A 16,206-nucleotide genomic window follows, 5' to 3' on the forward strand; every position below is an offset into this window, starting at 1 on the left:
TGACGATTCCAATTGACGGTACTCGCGGATTAACGAGACACCGCGGACACCCGTATTTTAATCCCGATCGAAGATACGAGATATTGCGGCGCGTATCGTCGGGGCGTAAATCCCCAGGCTTCGCTGAGATTAACTGCCAAATTTGACCTCCATCAAGGAATATCAGAATCTCGGTTTACCCCGGCGTTTCGCAGCGCGAGCGGGCAGAAACTTAGCTCGAAAGCTTAACGAGCCCTACGATCGCGGCTACGTGCACTTCGACGCGAGCCAGGGCGAGAAAGTACTTATCTTCAGCGCCGAAGGGACTTCCCGTGCTCTCTGTCCCATAAGCGACCCAGTTTCTCCGCAGGTATAACCGACCCCAGCCGGCTGCGGCTAAGACGTAGTTGCGATAAGCGCGAAACGAACTTTCCATTACTCCTCCGAAGGCGTGTAAAAAGTTAAGTACCTTGACTGGGCGTGTACCACACTACGTAACGGCAACTCAAAGGTTTGCCTTAATTAATTTCTTTTTGCGGACTCGTTGGGGTGGCCACGACGCGTAATTAAACGCGGCATTTGATAGCGCGGCCGTCGCCGCCGCCGCCGCCACCGCCACCACCGCCTTCGCCGTTGTTTCCGACTCGTATTGTCGGCGTGATCGCAATAACGCCCGGAAAGATAGCTTACCTCGGTGTGACATACAATTGCTTTGTATTTTTCGTTCCACTCGGCGATAAGCATGCCTGCTCCTCCGCACTTAATCGTCAAGTGCAAAAAGTCCGCGAGCTTGAGACTAAATATCTCGTCTTACCGTCAAGTCTGTACTTTACCGGCGAGAGATAAAGCTCAAAGAAGTGTTTCGGTTTACGGGGCCAACGGTTCCGAGAGCTTTTAACGATATTTTAAACATTACAAACCCGGTTATGCTGTATCTGCGCGCGTATCTATTGTATTATAGTATTCGCGTATTCGCGTGCCTGATTATCTTAAGGCGCATGATATAGAATTCGGCCTCTTGCAAAACAACAGCCGAGCATCGCGAAGTGACTCTGCATCACTCGGTGTTTTCACGAATCGCCTGTTTTTCAATTTATATGTCCCATTTACGAGACAGATAAACGGTCCAAGTCTCAGTCTTCACATAGAAATGAGAAAATCTTGCCGTCTCTCTTTTCCATTTTCTCTCGAAAATTTTCACGAGACTTCCTCTCGCGCGACAGTATCTTACATATTCATCATTATCTTATCCCGCGGAACTACCCGCAACTTCTGCTCTCGCGAACAGCGCGACGAGTCTAATGCGCGAATGCCAGAAGCTGGAAAATGTGTCAAAAGGCAAAACTGAATCTAGTGTCGCGGTACTTCGCGCTCACGTAAATGCACCCGCTTTCACCCACTCACTGCCTCATCTTCCACGCACACATGTATACAAGTGCGCACACGCAAAAATACACGTGCCCGCACTCACGTACACACATTATCAGTTCTCTCTCATTTTTGCCGCGTAGACATTGCGGTAGCAAGGTTTCGATTACTCGGAAAGCTTCCCATCGTTCCATCTTCAATTACACTTAATCGTGGCCGCCGCGTGGTCTCGCTCGCAATAAAATGGTCGCCGCAGTATATCTGTCGTCCGCGATAGCCGCGCTCGGTGCTTTTCGCGTCGAAACGTCCGCCGCGACAATAGCGACGATAGGAAAGCCGCGGGAGAACTTTCTAGAGGTATCTCTAGCTCTCTCTCTCTCTCTCGCTCTCTCGCTCTCTCGCTCGCTCGCTCGCTCTCTCTCGAGGTCTCATCCCGATTTATCCGATTTCGAGTAAATTATTCGGGAAGGATTGCGCTGCCGCGGAACTCTCGTTTGTGCACGAGGAATATAAGTTGCAGCAGTATGCATGGGAATGAATCAAATGAATTGGCGAATGAATCAGAAATCGGTCTCAAGGTGTACGTTCTACATTGCTGAACAGCGATATCTAACGATGATTGGTCTGTCGAGAGAAGGATTTTGAAAACGGATTGCTATTAATTTAACATCGATTTGCTATTAATTCGCGCGGCATCGTGCATACCGTCATTTTGATTTCGAATCTAAATTAAAATGAAATTGAAGTAATTAAAGTGTTCATGCACTGACGTGTACAATTAGGGCTGGTTGTACATTTTCATTCTTTGACACGTTTGACAAGTAATTTTATACTGAAGAGGCTCGTACACTATGTGTGAGTGAAAAAAATCCAAGAGATAAAAAATATTTATTCGCGATGAGTACTAGTAACATATTTGCTACTAATACATAAAATATTTTTTAAGAGAATATATATTTTTTTTAAAACCTCAGCTTTTTTCACATGAAAGCGATTGTTTATTCTATTTAAGTAAAAGAATTTAGATCTCATTAAATATATTATTAATATCCATCGAATAAATATTATTTGGATATTTTTTTTTAGTCGCGAAACATTTGGCACTGTCGGTGACATAATAAGACAAAAGTTAGACCTTAACCACAACTAGGACTCTTATTGTTCACTTTTTCTTTGTTTTGTCTTTTGGTTATTAATACTTCGGCGATCGAATTAAGAAAGATCTAATTGACAATTTCATGCATATTTTCTTGCATTTCTAGATAATATGATTCTATCATCCGGTATTCCTTTTCTTAGCGTATTTGCCCCTGATGCTTATAACTTCAAAAATAAAAAGCAATAGTTGCGAATTATTTTGAACCATTTATATCAAATATTTTCGCCTTGCCAGCGTTAAATTCGCTCATTTTCCTCCGTCACATAATTTCGGCTACGAAGGCTGCACGGTTTGAATCGCAAACGCGTGATTCCCTTTTTTTACCGTAATTCCAATAATTATACCAAACTTTCGGTACACGCTATACACACACACGGAACGATGTGCGTGCGTGCTAGGGTTAACGGGCGATCCATTATCCGGATATAGCGCGATTCGTCATCGCGGGACAAGCGATCGTTTCAGACATTTAATCATAGTCCCGATGACTTCTAATTAGGAGCCGCGGTGATGAACCACAGCTGGGTATCGCACGGTCGGTACTCATTTCGCACGTTATAATATACACACTGGTCGGAAAGACAGCCTACGTGCTATCGACCTTGTGACAAGGTAATCTCCACGCTCGGTGACCCCGCTGCATAATGAGGTGTCGAGAGTTGCATTGCGCTCATACTGCCGCATCCTCCGCGGCCCCCCTGCCCCCTCTTGCCCTCTTGCTCTCGGCGACTAAATAGATGGAGCAGCCGCACCGGCGCATTCAGCAGCATCCGGCGAACGTGTCATTGATCCTTTTTCGTATCGGTTCCTCGCACATTGACTCGATCCGCCCGTCCGCGCGCTTGTATTACCATTCCATTCGAAATCACACAGCGTCATAGCGTAAAATAGAGATTTTAGTGCAAAATATCGCTTATTATGACGTGTACACGATCGCACGACAACGAGGCACGTAGGAAATACAAAGGGACATTTCGGGCGGGCGAGAATACGGTAAGCGCTACGCGCCACGCTCGGTTGCTTATCCCGGGATTATCTTGCGTCGTAATCAGTTTAACATTAACAAATTGTCGTAAGTACGACCGGCGTCGTTCCGCTCTCTCATGCACATTCGCTTCCGTGCGCGGTCGTTGAATTACGAAACTGCGATCTGAATTTCAACGCTATAATCGGCTTTTAATATCCTGTTGTGCATCGAATACTCGTTAATAACCATTATCATACCTCGTTTAATTGTAATATATTCGTTGCTTCGTAATGAACGAATTTTGCTTTTCATTTATTTCTTGTATGCATGTACGTGCAGCAGCCCAAGTGTAAATCTATTCCGATTTTTGAGCGCTGCTTGTCATCGAATACCATTCGTCTTCGTGGGACGCATCCAGATAGACAGACATACATAAGTTTTACTCATCGATGCGTAAAGATCGCATCTATTATGAGCGTCTCTCATCATATGGCTTTCATGTTTATCCCACACAGAACAGTGAAATGGAAACATAAAAGAAATTGTCAGAATTTACTCGAGACAATATGTCATATGAAAGGTAAGATCTCAGGGTAACTTTTAGCAAAATTGCATCGATATGACTAGAAGAATTACATTTTATACACTTAGGGACAGAAATGGTCTAACTTAAATTATAGTTATTTTTAATTCCAGTCATACTTTTTGTAGTAAAAGGGTAGTAATAACATGTATATAAGATTGTTATTGTTAACATTATAGTAGAATTTCACGAAAAAGATCTTCTTAACTATAATTTATAGTAATTATTTCTCTATGTACTAGTAGTTACAAATATACGGAGAGAATATTGTAGTAAAAATTACAATGCAACTTTAGTAGTCCGAAAATAGACTGGCACATTACGAAAATTATAATAAAACATGGTAAAAATGGGACTATAAATAAGTAGTAAAAATTATCATATTTTTCATTTTCATAATTTTTATTATGTTTTTTATAATTTCCGTGCCAGTCTAAAGTTGCATTGTAATTTTTACAATATTCTCTTTGTATATTAAACACTTTTTTCTCAGTGTATAATGTAAATTTTATGAATAATTCAGTATAATATATTTGCTCTGTGAATATAATAAAAGAATCGCAAAGTTTCCATCATCGATTGGCTCGCGTTACAAGACAATCGTGAAAATCTGTTTGGGCACAGAGACAGTCCCCGACAGTTACTCCGCTTGCTTATGATTAAACTTTACCGCGTAACTCAGTTGGTTACGACAATGAGTCGAAGAGATACTGAAGCCCCGCAGCGAATCCAGAAAGCAAGACGAAACCGGGAGTTTCCCCAAGTTCACCGGAAAAAGTTTCGCGGGCGCGACGCTGTGTATTCGCACACGAAATTAACATAAGAGGCCACCTTTGCTACCGAACTTGATCCGTGGCCCGGCGAAACTTCGGAAAGGTCAGAGACTGCCGTGGGTTTCCCTCGGCTGGAGTTTACTCGGGCGGAGCGCATCGTGTCTCGTTATTCACGCCGTCTGATTTCTTTCGCGCCGTGCTCGCGCTCGCGCGTAACCGCGGACTCGTGTTTGCCGTTCCATTAGCGGGGAAAAATGCATGAATATGCAGCAAGAAGAGGTTCTCCCTCCCCCCTCTCCTCCCTCTTGCGGTTCCCGTCGCGCGGATTTGCATATTAGCGCGCTCTCGCGCAGTTAGGTTTAATTACACCTCTTAACGATGGCGACGGATGTCCAGTTTTTCTATTAATCAGATATCAAAGTTTCATTGTACCATCTTGGCGATAGCGCTTTCCCAGCGCCTGCTCTCTTTTCCGTGCAACGAATTTTCTACTTAACACCATTCATTGCCACCATTCATCTGGGAAATCGTTTGCCACAGACCAACAGACTTTTTCGTTTTGTTTCTGAGTAACAGAGACTTAATTTATTTACGCGCGTACACACAGAATAAATTATCGCTGTCACACATAAGGTAGAAGTAGCAATTCCCAGACACGTGATCATTAACCTTGAAACTTTTTATCGTTTTTTGGTCTTTAAACACGAATATTTAAACTTTCAACATAGAATACGTAACATATAATATAATATCATATATTAAAAGAACTCTTGTACGAACTTTATTTTTTCTTTTATATGCGCAAATCTTGATAAATATTGTCTGTTAATATCTACGCGCGTAGGCCATATTTTTTTAGATATTTAAAATATTATGCCAAATAAATATAATGCGAAGCAATATCTTTATGCTTTGTTGTACGATTATTAATCGTACATTGGTGCTTTTACCTTATGCGATGTCGGTCTCTCGAGAAAACTGGTGCATCACACACGCGTGGCGCGTGCAAAGCGAATGTGTGGAGTTGCGCGCGTCTTTTGTCGAGAGAAGGAGAAAGAGAGAGCCAAATCTTCTTTCAATCAACGCACAAGAACGCCGTTTCGATTTTGGTCTTTGCTGATTTATCGTAGTGAAAAATCTGGATTGTGGGGAACGATGATGTCAAATGTATCGCTCGAGTAAACCTCGTGTATGCGTCAAAGTTACTGCCGAATTAATAACGCGCGCGTTGTGGTATGCGCAATCAGCGATGCCGGGAATTATTAATGGGAGGATTTATTGCTACCGCTGTATACGTTCGGCATAAATCACCGATCATCTGCGTTCGTATCGTCATAAAGCGCATTATTGAAATATATACAGCCGATTTGAAGATACCAATTAGCGTGTTACGATGAAAACGCGCATCTCGATCGCGTTGTTACCGCACTACGAGCACTGTTCGTGACGATAAATCGTGTATCGTTGCACGATTGCGGTGCGAACACGAACCGCGCGAGTTCAAGATAAACGTGTCATTTAGTGTCATCTTGAAATAGGGTAAAAGAGAAAATAGAACGAGAGATGAAATACGAGAATGAGAAATACGGCAGTTGCTAAATCAAGCGACTAAGCAAGCGACTGAAAGACGATATACCCGCGCGCGGGAAAACACTCGTTAAACTGGACTGAATTAATTAACCCGTAACAAGGCTGTTCATGGTGGGTCACGTTACCTGACACTCGTACGTCCCGTTGTCTCTCTCTTGGACGTATTTTATTTGAAGAGTCCAATCGTCCGAGCCCTCGGGATGCAGCACTTGAAATCGCTCGTCGTTCGTGTATGTGAACATAGAGCTTGTTAGGACGTGAAAATCACGTCGCCGGATCCACGATATCTGAAACACAGTGATTGATTAGCGGTCGGCGTCGTACAACGTTAATGAATATAGAAGGGCTCGAGTTAGTTCTATGGAGGCAATAATCGTGCCGATGCACGTCGGTCAAATCTACATCTAATTGCACAATGTGAAAATATGAGGTATATTTGCGCCTTTCTCCGTGAATATGAATTAACTCCGCGTCGCGAGGGTGTATAAAAAGCAGTTTGTTGTGGAAAATTAAAATGTCAGATGAACAATTTGTTTAATTTGACAAGTGTGCACAATGAAATTTAATTAAAACAAATATTAAAATAACGCGACGCCACCGGCATACGTATATGTTTTGCGCTCGTATAAATTGGATTAACATAAACGATTGAATTTTATCGGAAAATAACGCGTGCTGAGTATTTTTAATAGCTCTTGATGAGATAAAAAATAATTATTTCCGCAAATAAATAAGTCATGATAAAGTGGTAACGGTATGAAACATCACCGGCAAATAAATGACAGTGATCTACATGCGCGCAGAACATGTATAAAAAAAATATATATATATGTATAACGCTATTTATATAACATAGTTTGCGCATAGAAGTAATTTGAATTGAGCTGTTACAAAAATGCAATTACGCTAACATGTAGTTGAGTTTAATTACAACCTGACTGCCTTTTCTGAGCTGTATTGTTTTTAGCGTGATGTCTAACGAAGATAAAAATTTATCGCTTTTAGCTAAAGAGCGAAGCTCGTTAGCTATTCTGTTCACGCTACGCGCCCATACATTTCCATATAGACGGATTAAGCACGGCGAAGAATTTCGTATGTAATTATGTATAGTACCATATGCGCGAAAATATCAGAACATTTTCTTGATAGAGGCAGACAAACCAGAGAGAATAGAATTCCTATATTTTTACGCAGAATATATAGGGTTCGCTAACGAAAACTTTCCGCCCCGATTATTTGACCTCTATTTTAGATTTTTTGGGGAGTAACTACCCCAATAAAAAAAATGAAGTGATATAGTTAAATATATTATAATCATATAGCTCTCTTGAAAATAATATTGACGTGTATCGGTATTCTTCATAAAAATCAATTGGTTACAGAATAATCGGTCTGGAAAGTTTTCGTTGGCGGATCCTTATATATAAATGTATATATATTTTGTATATGAAAAAAACTTGATAAATTTTGCTAAATATTTTCACAATAGTTAAATATTTTCACCACGCTGGGATTAATCGTTATTTATCTTATGGATTTCGGATGCAACAAATTTATATTTCCATACTGCTCACTACCATAGTTACTATTGTTTATCAACCGAGAGAGAGAGAGAGAGAGAGAGAGGGAGAGAGAGAGGGTGAGAGAGAGAGGGGGAGAGAGAGAGGGAGGGAGGGGAGAGAGAGAGAGACTAGGAAAGGGAAGGGGGAAGGAGGGGGCAGAGAAAGAGCTTACAAGTTCTCTTGTACAGAAATGATTTTAGCGGTACTTAGTAACTCCGTCCTTGCTCAAACGCTACGACCTATCTCACAACCCTGGGGATTGAGTACAATATTGCATAAATAGTAAAATTGTAAGAGCCGGAAATACGATCCCGATCTCCGGGGGAATGCGGCAGACCTGCCTCTGTTCCTCAGACGGAGTTCTTGCTTCCCACTCCCCGATCCTTTGAGATCATTGAAGAAAGAGAATGCATAAAACATAAGGTATACAGCCGGCGTGGATAGCTAATCACGGCGTCTGGATTGTATCGGCGCGTATGCATATAAATGGCATGACGTCGAATTACACGCGATAAAGTAACTCGCTACCTTCGTATATCATATAGATAAGTAAATGTGCGGAGTGACAATTTTTTCGCGATTCACTCGACCTCGCGTTCCGCACATCCTCTCCTCTTCTCTCTTTCGCTCTTTATCGTTTGATTAGTTCGTATCAAACTAGCATCGGAACTTCACGCTTTCTAATTTCTATCGTACAGCAAAAGTGACTTTCAGATTTTAACTCGACAATAGAATTATTTAGAATGGTTGCTGGTGTAACGGGCAAAAAATATTTCGACAGTTTGATCCGCCCAATCGGTTTCGAAACGTTTCGCGTGGAATACACGGAAGAAACAGGATTTTTGAGGCAGTAATATTACTTTTTCCACAATTGTTGCATGTTGATAGAGAAACGAAAAAGAAAGGAAAAAAACACAGCTGACCTAATTGCTAACCTCGCCATGATACGCACTTTTTTCTATTTTAAATAACACGTGGCAAGCGTTCGTGAAGTTAGACTTTACGCGAATAATGTCGACATAAATATCTTAATTACCAGTTTACATAATTGCCAGTGTTTAAATAATTGCAACGTATTGATTTAGACTGTTTGCGGATTGTTTGGGAGAGGTAGGGGGCGGGCGCGCTCTCGGAAATTTCAAGTAGCGAAACTTCGTCGCGGCACGACCGCTGCCGATTCTCGGCAGCTACAATCGAGCGTTCCAATGTTTCCAGGCATTCAGAAGAGATCGACTCTCGTCTGAAAGCACATTAAACCACTCGAGGCACTCCGATCGGCTTCAAACTTTAGATTGATGCGAAATTTCCCGGTAGACTGATTATTTTGGATTTGCTTTTCACCCGCCAGCAGATCCGTATGAAGTCCGTCTGAACTTAAATTTAGCGCGCGCTCGAGAAGATCACCGTCGGAAACGCGAAAGAATCGAATTCGCGGACGAAGCGTCCTAGCGCCCCTAAATCTATCACGCGCGAATAAGCACGCGCAATCTGTCTTCTTTCTCTCTTTCTCCTTCTTTTTCGGTCAGACTTGAATCGCGTAATTTCTATTTTAGTTATATGAGATAAAAGTGCCTGGACACTAATGACACTAGTATCCAACCCTGGACGTATTTATTGTTTTCGATTTTTATAAATACGAGAATATTTATACTTTTAAAGTAGGATATATATATATATATATATATATATATATACATAATATGTATATAATATGTATATACATAGTATAATATGTATATACATAGTATATGTGCGCGAGAAAAAAATTTGTATTAAACAAATATCTGGTGAAATATATGAATGAATCAGAATTTTGCTTAAAGTTACCAAAATACTTGTTCAACTCAACAAAATTTCTGATTAACCAGAATTCTTGTTAAATCGAATAGAATTCAAGCGGAATTCTGATTCGTTCATGTTTAACCAGATAATTTCAACAAGTTTTTATGTAGATATATTCTATATTGAAAGTTTAAATATTTGCATCTATATATAAAGACCAAACAATAAAGATAACCAGAATTAGTACTTGTGTCCAGGTGTTGATACTTGTACTTTAAGAGCCAAGAATTCGAATTCTCAAATGAAGCGTTCACTTCCGTCACGGTGATGGATACTTTCGAGATTGCCGAGAATTTGTCGCTTGCTGACTTTTTTCCTACTCTTTCCCGGTTTGCACGTTAACAAAATTAAGAGCTCGGTACTGGTCATCGGAAGCGGCCTTTGTCTTCGTTTCTTCTTTCCGCCGTTTTTTCGGCAAAGTCGAGAATGGTTTCAATCGATACCGGTCTCGGGAAGAAGCTTGTTCCGAGGAGTCTCGGGGACATGATGGGAGTTCCGAAAGGCATACTCCGAAGTAAAGTTTACGCCGTAGAGAAATTTCGACGGAACAACCGGCGCGGTCGATTTTGTTGCCGTGTAGAGTGCAGCGGTCTGTATGATGTATGTAGGTCAGCGTTTCCCAACCCTTTTACGTGCAGTGGACCATCGGTATATCAATTGAAAGAAGTATGTCGCTATATTGTGGCACGTCGGTGTATACCCACGCGATACTTGAAGGCATATTTGAAAAAGCGAGCGGACGAATAGGTGGGAACACGATGGCTTACATACGAAAGCGCGATACGCACGTGCACACACGTGCATACAGAGATTTCTCAAACTTTCCCTCGCGCTTTCCCACCTAGATTTTTAAATATATATATATACGCCTTAATTCTACACTTGAATCGTTCACGGAGAGAATTTTGTAGTAAAAATTAATGTAGGATTATGTAACCGATAAACATATCGAGATTTTGTTTTAATTTATCATTCTTTCGTTTTATACGTGCTATCTATTTATATTTTACGAGAGTCAGCTGTTGAAAAGTTTACTACATATGTGTTCCTTAGCAAGGTAAATTTTACTCACAATCTATTTCTGCATTTCTAAAAAATACAGTAAAATTGTAAAAAACTTCATATGGAAGAAGCTGTAGTATTCTCTCCGTGTAGTGAGTCATTTTTATTGACTCGTGGGTTTTGCATTAATCGATAATTGTTGACTCGAATCTAACGGCGAATCTAAAAAAAAAAACACAAACGGGCAGTCTCGCATCGCAAGCTTGTTCGCTGAAAGGAACGACTGTTTTGAAAGCAGATTTGAGATAGACGTGATAAATAACGTTAGGTCGCGTTGTGTGAACCTCCGTGACTGACGACTGATCGCAACTACTGCTCAGTTATCTCACTGGAGGTTTAGTTGTATACTCTGAGCTGAGCTTTTCTGTTTTGCGCTATTCGAACGGCATAAACGTTATAGTTGCGGTATTCGTTCATGTAAAGTTCCGCGTGTGACCACAAACGTTATTTTCGAATGTTACACCACTTTATCATAATGCCGTATATTTCGATTCGTGGGTCAAAGTATTTGTGGAACGAATTAATTTATAATAACAAAGTTATCTGGGGTATACTCCGTACGCAAAGCGATGCGTTGCATGGATATTGCATCGCGATGAATAAACGAAAAGGAACGTCAGCTTTTGTCGGAATCGGTGATGTTGATAAAACGATTATATTTATATTATTGTTACGCTTTACCGTTAATAAAACTAAACGGGAAACGGCAATTGTGGCTTCAATCATTCGAGCGCTGACATCTCGCTATTCCCAATTATTACAATGATTAATCAGTGGAAACATTACGGGATCAATGATATAGCTGCATTTATCTCGTTATTTTGGACAAAGATGATGCAGTTTATAAATATCTCGAATATATTATAAGTTATTTATATTTATTTTCCTTTATTTTGCAATCTCCAAACTAAAATATGAATCAATATTAAGTAACAATATTAATCTCGCCCATTAGACGATAGACAATAGACGATACAAAGCAAAGAACGATTCTGTCGAAATGAGAGAGATTACGTATTGTTCGTGTATTTGTCGTGCTTTAATCGATCACGACACTCGAATCTGCCAAATCAGCGATAAAAGAGCGACGTAGACACGTGAGGAGACGCGTGTCAGAGATTGCTTCATTATTTCACTACGTCGTCTCATTTGCGAGTTGTAAACGTTTAAAACCGCAGTATCGACTCGTCAGGTTTCCGCTCAGCTCGGCGTTAGCGCCAGACCGAGTGTACCACCTGCTGTCGCGCCAATACACTATGTTTTCACGCTGCACTTGTCTCTCTGGCTGAAGCGAATGGTGATGACCGCATGGTCGTTGCGACGGCAAGGTCGTTGCAACGGCGTGGCCAAAGCGACGACGCTTGTCTAGTCGCGGAGTGGGAGTAGCGAGCTGCGTGCCTTCACCTACGCGGAAAGCATCGCTAAAACAGCGGAATCCGGCTACTGTTTACATTCACACGTCGCGTCATGACCTACGCCACGGTGCGCGAAAGGGTTAATGTCGGCCGATTGAGCGCGCGGATCAATGCAAACGCCAATAACTCCACTTATAGACGACGCAGCGACTTGAAACAAAAACCATTGGAAAGGGGGAATCACCACGCTTCTTATGGACTGTTCTTCTGTGAAATAAAGATCAATTAGCGTGATTACGTAAATGCGATTTTTGTGTTTGCGTTAAAACGGGAGTTAATTTATGTTGGACATTAATGGGAAATTTCGGTTTGCAAATTTACAGGATATCTGAGTATATATGTCTGAGTATATACGTGTTTCACTAATGAAAAAGATAAATCGTATTTTAATACTTTGTTGAAAAATTTCGAACAAGACATTACAAAGAGAAAAGGAAATAATTGATTTTTGTTTTTTACTTACTACAAGAGCAGTGCCACATATGTCCATATATTGTACGAACAATATTGACTCTGCTGCGCGTATTCTCTCGATTCTTTCGGTGCAAAAGCTACAAACATCTCGCGTGTACACTTTATATGCGCCCATACATTCGCTCGCATCGCCGTAAAACGCTTTCGAGTTCAACGACAGATAGTGACTTTGGTTGACTTTGAAGAGTAACGAAGTCTTTTCGGGCAAGCTACATGGACCGGATGTCACGTTATTCGGGCTAGTGATGCAGAATCAGTGCACCCGCGTTATCGGAGATCGTGCGCAACGCGATATTCGACAATCCGGCTCGCTCGATCGCGCGAGCGAAATCGTTTCGACTATCAGGCGAGATCGCTATTGGCGCTAATGAAAAAAAAAATATATAGAGAAGAAGGAAGAGGTACGGAGAGAAGAGGAGAGGAGAGGAGAGAAGAGAAAAAAGGCACACACGCCGTGTACGAGGAGAGGCGGGCCGGATGAACGATAACGGATAGTCTCCGCGTTGCGTGCCGGCTCGTTTCGTATCACCGCTCGAACGGAACGAAACGTGATTGCTGGCGCTATCGGGGCACGCGAGTTCGCCGCTGTGCGAGCGCGATCCGGCGATAACCACGTCGGCCCCGGTCCCGCCGATTGTTAACGCGTTAATGGAGTTACTAAATGCGAACGCGCCGACCCAGGGTCCCCCGGTGCAGCAGCAGCAGCCCGCCCCGACCGGCTTTGGTGCAACGTCGCTCTCTCTCTCTCTCTCTCTCTCTCTCTCTCCCTCTCGCGTCCTTCTGCCCAATAAACAACCCAATAAAATTAACGGGCCTACGCGGATTAGCGCGCCGCGGGCGAAAACGCCGTGGCACGCTGCGACAATGGAGCTGTCGTATAATCCAAATCCATACGGTGCTCTCTGGGATGCACTCCGGGGGTTAAAGCCGAGGACGAGGGAGAGAGAGAGAGAGAGAGAGTTAGCTAGAGAGAGAAAGAGAGAAAGAGAGAGGGAGTGAGCGAGAGAGGAGGAGAGACGAGGGCAAAGTATAAGAGCTATATTTACGAGATGGCATGGCGCGCGTTATCTTCTTATCGCTGGCAATTTTGAGGATATTAATTTGAGAGGGAGGGAGAATTGTATTTTATATAGCATATTTTATAGTCACTGATTACATATTCCTCTTATGCTGGAATATTGTAATTACGTTATCGGATTACACGAGAACTTCATAATAATTGTAAATTATATTATATATTCGCGCGATCGTTAACTCGGATCAGAATCGATCAGTTTGTGCTCCGGATTTAACAATTCACTGTATGGGGAAGTGCGGGTATTTTCAATTTAATGGATATTCAGTATAACGAAATATATTCACACATTTTTTAAATATTTTTTAACAATATCAAAGCATCTCTCTTTTTCAATCTCCTTCGCTCTCATATACACACTCAATATCGCTATATGTACCCTTCGATTTACCATAGGCAGCCCAATAAAATTAACGGGAGATTAGCTCCTGTGGCAGGCGGCGCGTTTGCTTAGCCTACTAGAACTCGAGGACAATGGACCGACCTGTCGGATAACCCAAATCTGTCGGCTGACTCCGGCCACTGGTGTTCGTTGCCAAGATGAGTGGTCAGCACGAGTCCATCGTCGGGGCTTCTGAGGTCGGGACGTGCAGTTTCGGTTCAATAAATGATCGCATCTATACTGCCTTCTGCATACAATCGTAATGAGAGATGTTTCCCCGAGAGACTACAAATCAGTATCTTGGAGCCAACGTCGGTTCGTATTTTTCGAGACTCGGGGAAAACGTCCTCGTATCCGTACAGTTGCCTTTTTTCTCTCTACTTTTTTCTCATGCCACAAGATAACATTGAATCTCCCAGTGCGTGCGTCGCCTAATATTTATACAATTCTGAATCTGCCTCAATAATTTATCTCCAGGATCTCTCTGCATGAGATGCTCCGTGTGTAGACATTGTTGCATAGCGCATTCGATTGTTCTCCGACAGTCGCGCGCGCAGCTGTATTTTTCTACTTAGCTAGTCTTGCGAAAATTGCCGCACGCGTATTCTCATTCAATGGCTTCCGTTCCATCATCGAGATAAGTGATAACTTGTGCATGTTCGTCGTCTGGAATTGCGTTACGATTTATAGACAAACGATTGGAGTGGTCGACTTTATGATCGCATCGATATCCAGAATGTGATTTTTAATGCCGTGATACATCGTCGGCTGCGTGCAACCTGGTCAGGTTAGGTTAATCGTGAAATATTATTATGGCGCGGCGGTCATATCGGGAGCAAATAACGCTAATTAAATGCCCTTCCCCCTCACTCTTTCTCTTTTTTTCTTTGAATTAAAAGTGCAATAACACGAAGCGATTCATGCGTATTATCGCGCGGTTATTAGCACAGATGGGTTTCGTGAGATTGTTGATCGTCCGCCAGAATGACGGATATCCTTGTGGCATTAATCTTTCGCAGGATCCCTCTTATTGTGGTTATCGATTTATCGAATGGCGCGCACAAGCGTCCCTAGACGGTCGAAATTAATGTCCGAAGGCGGAAGTGGACCATTACGACGGTCAAATCCATGGCTTCAATTCAACCGCGACGGTCGTCAAGACAAAGGACTCTTGTCCCTCAAAGACGCCGAGTCAGATATCCTCCTCGATCTCCCTCCCGCTCCGCACCTGCGTTTAAGCGTTCACAAACGTTAAGCCACGTTTCATACTAATTACGCTACTTTACAGATCCATCTATTTTGCGCTTTCCTCGTAATCTCGTTGTATATCAAACAGACGTAATTCAAGACATTTCTTTTGGTCTTCCATACAGATGTGGCTTCTTTTTCTTTTTAATATTCTTTCTTTCTCTCTCTCGTATTTTTCAATCGTTATTCTACGCGCTCAATGTCCTTTGTACATTTATATCTTTTTATCGACTCTATTTAGAAGCTGATTCCAAAAATAGTCATGTCATATCCATAAGTAACAGTGCGGTATCATCTTGGACTTGGTTCGATTAAATCCTGATTGAGCGTCGTTCATTCAAGCGTAAATAACACCGTACATTCAATGACTCTGATCAAGAAACTAAAAAAGAAAAAAAAAAGAAAACCGACTTTCCGCTGAGAAAAGTATCGAATATTAATCGTTTCCAGTTGTCACCGTTCGATTTGGACAGATTTTTTTTATGCACATCTCGCGCACTTGTTTAAATCTCCCTCCCAATTCAGGTTTCACCTCGGCACGAAATAGCTTTCCCGATCCAATAAAGCGCGCCGCGTTAATTATCGGAATTTCGAGGGGTAATTCATTAATATCGCTCTCTGACGATGCCGTGCGCAAGTCGATACCGTCGCCGCGTTCGAGAGAAAGGGAAAAGGGAGAGAGAGAGAGAGAGAGAGAGAGAGAGAGAGAGAGAGAGAGAGAGAGAGA

The 16,206-nt window shown here is 42.1% G+C and overlaps 2 protein-coding genes across 3 annotated transcripts in view; one reads left to right on the forward strand and one right to left on the reverse strand.

The window, feature by feature from the left end:
• The window catches only part of LOC116843047 (zwei Ig domain protein zig-8), a 339,129-nt gene that overhangs the window by 98,368 nt on the left and 224,555 nt on the right, over positions 1–16,206 (reverse strand). For both annotated transcript variants that reach the window (XM_032813058.1, XM_032813059.1), the window contains exon 4: positions 6,545–6,706. In XM_032813058.1, the coding sequence (XP_032668949.1) occupies positions 6,545–6,706 (162 nt within the window). The remainder of the gene's footprint in view (positions 1–6,544; positions 6,707–16,206) is intronic.
• Positions 1–16,206, forward strand: part of LOC116843048 — a 247,726-nt gene that overhangs the window by 52,049 nt on the left and 179,471 nt on the right. The gene's annotated exons all lie outside the window — the stretch shown is intronic.

This window comes from Odontomachus brunneus, unplaced genomic scaffold (genome assembly GCF_010583005.1).
Source record: "Odontomachus brunneus isolate Ranch 3 - 2012 unplaced genomic scaffold, Obru_v1 Obru_scaffold_029, whole genome shotgun sequence".
In the NCBI taxonomy this organism is placed as follows: Eukaryota; Metazoa; Arthropoda; class Insecta; order Hymenoptera; family Formicidae; genus Odontomachus; species Odontomachus brunneus.